Source organism: Berghia stephanieae, chromosome 4, assembly GCF_034508935.2.
Source record: "Berghia stephanieae isolate SIO BIC M18660-M18661 chromosome 4, UCSD_Bste_1.3, whole genome shotgun sequence".
Classification (NCBI taxonomy): domain Eukaryota; kingdom Metazoa; phylum Mollusca; class Gastropoda; order Nudibranchia; family Aeolidiidae; genus Berghia; species Berghia stephanieae.
In genome coordinates, this window is record NC_088363.1 from 20,676,658 (window position 1) to 20,686,594 (window position 9,937).

General features: G+C 35.0%; 1 protein-coding gene across 1 annotated transcript; it reads left to right on the forward strand.

Annotated features, from left to right (window-relative positions):
• Positions 1 to 2,699: 2,699 nt before the first annotated feature.
• LOC144970204 (uncharacterized) lies at positions 2,700 to 9,613 on the forward strand. Its single transcript, XM_078909596.1, has 4 exons — positions 2,700 to 2,851; positions 3,305 to 3,458; positions 5,826 to 6,118; positions 7,832 to 9,613. Exons 1-4 carry the CDS (start codon positions 2,842 to 2,844, stop codon positions 8,728 to 8,730), a joined length of 1,356 nt encoding a protein of 451 aa, XP_078765722.1. The 5' UTR covers positions 2,700 to 2,841; the 3' UTR covers positions 8,731 to 9,613.
• Positions 9,614 to 9,937: the final 324 nt, after the last annotated feature.

Below are 9,937 nucleotides of genomic sequence, written 5' to 3' on the forward strand. Positions count from 1 at the left end.
TTTCTTTTCTTTTAAGAATAATATGGTGGTAGAAACATTAAGATATATGTGTGTGTGTGTGTGTGTGTGTGTGTATGTGTGTGTGTTTGTGTGTGTGCGATTTAAATTATATAAGTAATAGATTTATTGGCAAAGGGACCGGAAGATGAGCAGGTAGGGAAAAAATCTGACAAATATAAATGCTATGTATGTTATCACCATCAGAAACATCTATGTCTAAAATATCCTGGCTGCTTTGGAATACTTTTTGTCCTCAGACATCAAGAAATACAACCCCCCCCCCCCCCCCAACAAAAAAAAAAAAAAAAAAAAAAAAAAAAAAAAAACCAACAAAAAACATAAGAAGAGAAATATACCAATATATTGTAATATCGTCCTATATGTTAAGCCTTATTGACTAGGGACCCTTTGTAAAGCGCTTTGAGCACGTCAAGTGAATATTGCTCTATATCAATGCTCAAGTTAAGTTAAATAAATATCATAATATTGTAGCGTCTTTACAGTTAGCCAGAATAATACGATAGATATAGAGCACAAGCCGCCATTGGTTATGGTGGTTTACACATTCTATTCTACAACACAATTAATTTGTCGAATTGTGGATTCACATGAGTGAGGAACTCCAAGTTACCGATTACAAAGATATTTTCAGTCTTACCAAAGAGCGTGTAGGTAACGATTGTTATGTTACCAAGAGCTCTCACTTCCCGCTTTTGGTGAAGCCACCCATCTTCCGTCTTCTACTCGTATTTTCTTCATTGTATCAGTAAGCCTAGCGCTCATGATACACGCGGAGCACACCCACCTCGCTGTCTCGCCTGGCACGCGACAATAGCATTGCGGTTAAGAGAAGTGAGAGCTCTTGGTAACTACGTTACCCTACACACTCTTTGGTCTTACTGACCACACGTATGTTTGGCCTCTAATATAAATGACGAGAAGTAAAATAATGAACAGATATTACAGCATAAGCATATTGATTTCAAACGAATCAAGTCATGTATAATATTATTGGGTCCACCTCGTTATTGTATCAGCAGTTCTTAGGACGGATGCAGACTTCCGAAACTACTACTACTACTACTACTACTACTACTACTACTACTACTACTACTACTACTACTACTACTACTACTACTACTACTACACTACCTCCTACTACTACTACTGCTGCTACTACTACTACTACTACTTACTACTACTCTCTACTACTACTACTACTACTACTACTACTGCTACTACTACTACTACTACTACTACTACTAACTACTACGCGACGACTACACTACTACTACTACTACTACTACTATACTACTACTACTACTACTACTACTACTACTACTACTACTACTACTACTACTAACTACTACTACTACTACTACTACTACTACTACTACTACTACCACCCACCACCACCACCACCACCACCCACCACCACCAACCACACCACCACACTACTACTACTACTACTACTACTACTACTACTACTACTACTACTACTACTACTACTACTACTACTACTACTACAAAAGAGGCATCTACATAAAATAATCCTTCCGATCCGGAGTTTATCCCGGAACGGACAATTGCTTGCTACCCCGACATCACACTGTTTTACACGATTGGTCACATACATGTGATCCATCGCCTCTAACTGGTGTGATGCTTCAATAAAATTAATGCTACCTATTATACAGTGAGTAGAAATATAAAATTTCGCTTTTTATGTTTGCACCTCGAAGCGTCCAAATGAAATTAAACCCACCTTCAACAGGGAGGGAATTCATGATAATGCGTGTTTACAAGAGATGGGACCACAAATCAAGGAAAGAGCAAAAACGACAATTGGGGGTGATACATAATCTTAAGTGGCTAGTGAGGGGCTGAGCGCAGCCATATTCCTTGACGTGAAACTAAGGACCGTAACCTATTTCGTCTCCACTTGATCACTTTGATTTGAGCTAGATTAACTTAGTTTTATTGTTGCTGTTGTTGTTGTTGTTGTTGTTGTTGTTGTTGTTGTTATTATTATTATTATCATCATCATTATTATTATTATTATTATTATTATTATTATTATTTATTATTATTATTATTATTATATTATTATTATTATTATTATTATTATTATTATATTATTATTATTATTATTATTATTATTGTTATTATTATTTATTATTATTATCATCATCATCATCATCATCATTATTATTATTATTATTATTATTATTATTATTATTATTATTATTATTATTATTATTATTATTATTATTATTATTTATTATTATATTATTATTATTATTATTATTATTATTATTATTATATTTATTATTATTATTTATTATTTATTTATTATTATATTATTATTATTATTATATTATTATTATCATTCATATTATTGATCATCATCATCATAGACAGTTTATGCCATAGCTTATACACCATACAAGATGGCAGAGATTAGCCAATGAGAGGCTGCTGTTGTCATATCTGCTCTCTCTTAATCTGTGGGTAAAACGGACTTAATAAAAAAAAATATAATAAAAAACTTACCATACCTATTTTAAATTGTTAAAATAGTGGTTGTCTTTTAGATGACGTTTAAGCTTAGAAAAAGATATAAAGGATGCAATTATTTCCATAGAGTATATTATATTATTTATGATTTTCAACCAATTATAGATCTTGGTTGCTAACATGCCGATTTGTAAACAACATGGCGCAAGGTCGGCAATTAGTCGCCATGGAAGAGACGAGCTTTCAAAAGAAACCCCGTTGATGAAACTGAAATGAAAATTGAGAAAATTGGGATATACCAATACCATTGACAAATATGTGTAGATGATTCAAGGTAGTAATATGTGTCACAAATTTTGAAAGATAGATTTTCAAGTGAATATAATCTTCGAGGGATCGTAAGCAACATTATTATGCAGAGACGCGAGAGACCTAATTGTCCTGACCTGTCACTAATGTTTTGCTCTGCCTCTATTAGCCGTTCCAGACAGTAAAACCTCCTATACCATACTTTTCGTATTACTACACGGACGGAAGCCTATATACTTATTATTCACTTTCTTTACATACCGTACTTAAGGTTTAAGACAATGGCCTTAAGACAAATAAAAAAGAATTTGAGTAAGATTTTGTTTAGAGACAGAGAGCTGTCCGAACCAGAATCCGGGTAAGTTGTCATGTGAATTGGTATCATGATGTTTGGTTGATAAACTAACGAAATCCTCTTAAGCTTCATATGGTGAATTTCTTTAAAATTATTTTCCCCCACTCTTTCCAATATGGACAGATATGTATCAACACCAAGAATATATCTCTGCTAGGCCAAAGAGTGGCTACAGAAGGAGATCAGAAGGAGTGGACTATGATAGTTATGCTCGTGTTACAGATTCACCTAGAGCTGAGCCACCTCCTCGTCCAATGTCAAGGAGGAAAATGGAAGGGTAAGATTATTTTATCAAAGTCTACAGCAGGTTGTTTGATCTTCTTATTCTTAACCATGATTGCTAGATGATTGAATAACTGAATAAAGAAAATTTCACCCATCAAAATCAACCTTCAGAGATGAAATTCTCAGGACACAGTAAAAAAATTCTTGCAGACAAACACCGTGCAACCCCTTGATAACAACATCGCCCGGGACTGGAAAATTATGTCGTTATCCAGGGTTTTTTTCACGATGGCAGAAAAAAGGGGCTTGGTAAGACCCATGAATGCATAACAGTGCAATACGTGGACCAGTGCCTGACAGAAGACATGTCTCAACAACGTTAGATAGAATGTGTGTTTCTCCTCTTTAAAAGGGTAGGTAATGATATATCAGCCTATATCAGTTACACTTTCACTCTCCAATATGTATTGTCATTGTTTTGATTGTAAACGGTGCATTAAAAAAAAAACCCTCATTTATCTACCTTCATTTCATTTGATTTTATTCTTTTAAAAAAATTCCATGCACACATTACTCTTGAATTATCGCACTATTTTGTAAAAATCTGCTTTGTACACGATGACTTTTGTCATTGAAAACATAAAAACAGTTTTCCATAATACCTGTCATTATATCAAAATCAGTTGTAGAAAATATGTTGCACAGGACATTACAAATTGTGTAGTAAGTAAGTTCAATGCTTATGCACTTTTTCATAGTTATCATTAAACGTTATCGGAACTCCTTGACCACGGATTGACAGTTGAAATGGCATATTCCGGATGATTTAACGTAAAGGTGTGAAATCTAATTGGAAAGGCTTGACAATGATAAGGCCTGGATACTTTGACAGTCAATATAATAGAAAAATATTAATTTTTTAAGCATATTGAATACTGTATCTGGAATTACCAAAGGTTTAGGTTGCATAAAGACTTAGAAAATCAAATAGCAGATACCGAATGATTTGTGACCAGATACTGGCAGTAAACTTTGTCCAGATTTTTATTTGGATGGAGTTACTCAGCCTAGTTCGCTCATTTTATATAGATGAATAAACATTTTCCCTTTGAACAACTAATGTGACATCATCATAAAACCAAATATCTAAATCATAGTACTGTCAGTATCCTTTATCCGAATACTTCAGTTCCCAGCATTTTGTTTGGGTTACAGAGACATTTGGATTATGAAATCAGTACCTTCAGTGGCATATGTAGTTTTGACCTCAGACCATCATGATCTAAGCCTATCATTGCAGCAAAGAACAAGAGGACTATACCACTTTCATCTTTGACAAATGCGTGGTTTATTAGAATTGTTTTTAGTTATGTATAAATATTTTTTGAGGGGGGGGGGGGGGGAATGAATTTAATATTTTAAATTTTCACATATGTTGTGTGTTTACTGTTTTTGAATAAGGAAATGATGCTCGTTTGGATTTGCTGGGTATTTTTTTTTTCATTACTTGAAACAATTTTCCACACAGCTTGATTATTGAGTCAATTTCTTGAGGGTTTCCTGTTTGTTGAAAGTCGAAGTTGTGGAGAATTTACAAGAAATAGAACGAGTTGGGTAGTGCCTATTCTTGTTGAACAATTGGGGCACGTAATAATGTGAGAACAGATTCATAATTTATAAGAGCGATTGAAAAGTAAGAGTGTCAAAAGGTGGTGAGATCAAATGTCCATCAGACTTATCTTTACTTTAATTGAAAGCAATAGTCTTTTTATGCCCAATGACATCAATATCAAGTAATGAGGGTTGATTGGTGTCTATTGTAAACTGACCAGTTACACCAAACTGTTGATTATTGCACACAAACTAAATCACCATGTTAATTTAGGAGACTATATGCCAAGTACTGGACTGGATAGACAAATAAGTTATATACCTGACCTTGATTTGATGTGACAAAGTGTTTTAATTGGATTATACTTCAATCATTTGTCGATCGCATTGAGCCAGAGTAGGTGGACAGGCGGTATCGATCAGTGTGATCTTTAGATTAAAGAGTCAGAAATACTCTATATTATAATGGTTTATTCACAAACTAAGTGTTCGGATCTAGAAACAAGTATTTCTGGATTACTGTGTACAAATAAAGAAGGAAAACTCTATCCCGAGGTGACTTGTCTGGATAATGGAGACATCCAGATTGTGGAAATCCGGATCATAGAGACCTGATGTATATGTGTTTCCTTTGTTGCAGTAAAAGAGTTTCAGGGATCATTAGTTGTTTGTTTATTCTAAAAATTGAAGCTTTTATATGATACTAACTTTAAATGGATGAAAATGAGAAAGCCTAAGATAATAAATCAATAAAGATATAAAAGATATGACAAAATATTCCATTTTTGCTTTTTATTTATACATCCAGACCAACCATAAACCACTCTGACTCAGATGACAATTATCTTCCATCAAGTCCCGATGGACCCTTGGTTAGTCCTAAATCTCCAACATTAGATTCACGCCAGCGACGTTTCTCCAATGAAAACAGAAGAAGTGACAGCAGATCAGACTTTATGAGTCACTGCCACTCACCAATGGACTCAAGGCCACCCACAAGTGGTAGTGGAAGACCTCCTAGTGCTTCAGCTCGACGGAGATCAGCCAGACTTCGCCACAAGGAAAATGATATGTCTCAGATGTTTGAGAGTGACCCTAAAGGTTAATATTAATTACATTAGGGCTTTTTATTTATCTATTGTTTTTGGGTATATATAAGTGCTTTTTTTCATGATTTTTTTACTTCTCTTGTGGCCTGGTGTGGTCACTTACTGCAACTTCATCCCCTCATGCCGTTTGCATTCTTCCTCGTAGCTCTATGTTTCTGTTGTGAAATGAGGCAATTTAAGTTTTATATTGCCCCCCCCCCCCCCCCCCCCCCCCCCCCCATCATGCTTCTTTTACACCAAGGGAGACAATCAGATATATTAATCTTTTCACGATATTTGTCCCCTTGTAAATCATTTCCCTATCGTGTATTCTCAATGGTGAAGTATTTTCATATACACACATGAGATTTAAGATTATTGTTCGTATTTGAGTATACCCCCTTTGTCAGGAACCCTGTGCTTGTGTCATGTCATATTAAATGTATGGATATTCATGCTTCAACTAGTCCCCTTTGTCTTATATTTTTATTAATGCTTTTACTTGCTGATCCAGAATCTTTATTTTTTTTTATCATCTTCCATTTTTTTCTTTGAGCTGAAGTGACCATAAAGTTACATAAAATCTTTCGATAAAAACACCCTCTGAATGTTAAAAGCCATTTTAAAATAAGAGAGGAAAAAACAACAGCTTGAGCTTTTGTAAAGTGCAATAACCACTAAATATAGTCAAAGTTTCTTTACATCGGGTCCTTAGTCAATAGCAACACGTAACATGTAGGACAAGATATGACTCCTGTTGGGCGATATTACAATTTTTCAGACAGAGACAAAGCTGTTAACAGCCAGGTGCTCATTTGACACCTTTGTACGGTGACGTGAGAGAATGTGAGTAAAGATACTTTTCCAAAGACTCAACTATGCATGGCTCAGAGTGGGACTCGAACCTAGGGCTTTCTTATCTGAAGGGAGTGTTATACCACAAGACCAGTAAAGCCTAAATCTTTCCTGATTTCTATAATATTTCAAAGGTAGTAACAATAGTTTGCTACTATTTGGATGGGCGCTAGTTTATTGAACTCTTTTAGATCTGGTTACCCCGATCACTCCTGGACGGAGAGAAGAAAATGTGTGCAGATCACTCAAACCTCAGGCCTAATCTAGATCATGCTGGAAATAAAAGACCATATTATTGCTTCACCACAATAAAATTCACTACAATTAATTTATATTTTAATTCCCATTGCTTTATATATGTGAATTAGAAGTGAGCAGATTTATGGGAAAAAAATGTTTGTTGCGTGAACAAAATGCATTTTAATGAACCCAGGCATTTTTTTTTACAAAGGTGAGGCGGCTAAAGGTAGAGTGAAGAGTGGGAAGGTGAGGGAGGTGGGAGAGGTTGTCAAGTTTATATCAGGATACCTAAATAATAATGAAAATCTGTATTGTATTTTAAGAGGTTTCTAGCTTGCTCAATAACTTGATTCCAACAATTTTTCTATAAATGAAATATGCTGAGTTGGATTATGTAATGTATGTAAAGTGTATAACCCAATGCCATATTACTTGGGTAGGGCCAGATTTATGTGATCTTTATTCCTCTTGCAATCACTGATTATGCTCAACACCATACTGCTTTGCTTTAATGCAAGACGAGTCATGGTCCTGTTGACTCATTGGCTAACACACATCTGTTCCTCATCTCCTTGTCATGCATTTGATCATTGTTATCTACTTTCTGACCCTTGATTGTTTTGTATTTCAGATTCCTTGCCAGCCATGTCTGCTATTCGCCCACCTTCGTCATTTTCCAAATACCGTCCTCTACCTGCTATTGGTACCCCTACCCCAACAGAACCTGATGAGCAACAGAAATTTCTGTTCAATGACATTCCAAATGATTCCATGTCAAGGAATGAACAACCATATACTTATAACCACTCTCATGACACAAACATTAATCGTCCATCAATTCATAATCATCATAACAACTATCTAGGTCTGAATCTAGGTCTGAGTCACGGTAGGATTTCCTCTGCTGTGTCCGACATTTCAGTCATATCTACCAAAGCTAATTCTTCAAGAAGGACGAGTGAAAATAGTGCGCCTTCAGAATTGATTGAACGTCTTGATCTTACTCAACTCGAAAAACCATCTGAAAATTCAAGACGGCGAAAACAAGCTCCCAACCAAAGTCCACTTCACAAATCTAAGTCAGGTATTTCTTCCCGGTCTAAATTTGATGCTGGTGAACTTTACGATGGGGATGATGATGATTCAGACACAAATAATATTGATTGTGTAAACACTTTTGTTCAGGGGAAGAAAGAAAGTTTTCGTGATACTTCTCGATCATCTGCAGTAACAAAGGATCCAGTCATTATTCCATCACAAAATGAACTTGCTGCTGATAATAGTCTCGAGCAAGACATTCTTTTAGCTGTCAAACTTCCTACCAATGGAACGAGGCACCAACGATATTTTCAACGCAATGAACCCCTGATGTCTATTGTTGAGTTTGCAGAGGAACAGGCTGGTCAGGATTTTGCCGGTTACATTTTAGTGTCATCAGCTCCAAAGACAGTTTATGAAGACTTGAGATTAACCATCGATGAGGCCGGATTAGAAGACAGAAGTATGTTGCATTTGGAAGAACTTGATTGAACTGTTACTGTGATCAAATCTTTGTGTTTGTGTTTTTTCCAGAATTATAATTTTACTTCATCAGTTTGCATGTCTGACATACCGCATCAATCTTTTTTTTTGTTTGTAAATTTGGGGACGGGGATGAGATGCTGCAAATTGAAATGAAAGTCTAAATTATAAAGTATGAGTTAAAAATTTGTTTTTATTGAGGTGAATGGATGGATGTAGACCTCTCGTTTCTAAACTTAAGAAAAAAACAAGAATTGAAATCTCATTGTTCTGATCATTTTGCTTTAAATTCAACAAAGGTTTTTGATTCACCTTGACATGACAGATCGAATGCTAGGTATTATGAAATGATTTATAGTGAATTGTGGAGTTCTGGTATTATGTTTTCTTAAGAATGAAAGATATCGAAATAAATTATTTCAAATCATTTGAGATATATAAATGTTGATGGTAATTTATAAATTAGCTTTATAATTTTCAAAGTTTGACCTTAGCAATGACTTAACTTATTTATTATGCTTATACATTTTATGATACAATTTGTTAGAAATATTGAGAAGGAAAATGTTAGTATATCCGCCATTTATACAGTTGAAACATTCATTACCTTTTACCAATGGTGAGAATCAATTTCTTTCATAACGCCTCCTATTCACTAATTACCAATCTGTTTTTATGAGAGAGAGAGAGACTGAGAGAGAGAGAGAGAGAGAGAGAGAGAGAGAGAGAGAGAGAGAGAGAGAGAGAGAGAGAGAGAGAGAGAGAGAGAGAGAGAGAGAGAGAGAGAGAGAGAGAGAGAGAGAGGAAGAGAGAGAGAAGAGAGAGAGAAGAGAGAGAGAGAGAGAGAGAGAGAGAGAGAGAGAGAGAGAGAGAGGAGAGAGAGAGAGAGAGAGAGAGAGAGAGAGAGAGAGAGAGAGAGCTAGCTATGTGACTCAGGCTTCAAGTAAAGTCCAGGACGCATTGCTTTTACTGCTCTCTTGTTAAATATGTTAAAATACAATGTTAGGCTAAAGTAATAATGAACCCTGCCCACCCCAGCAGGTTAACTGATATTTTGTGTTGACAAGCATTTATTATTTTTTTAAAAAGATGGTTGAAACTCTCTTGTCACTATTCAATGGAAATTATATACAAGTTTTATTTGATAAATAGTGCACAGTTGTAAATATCAATTTAAAAAATTATTAGATTGATTTACTTGTTGTATAAATCAAAT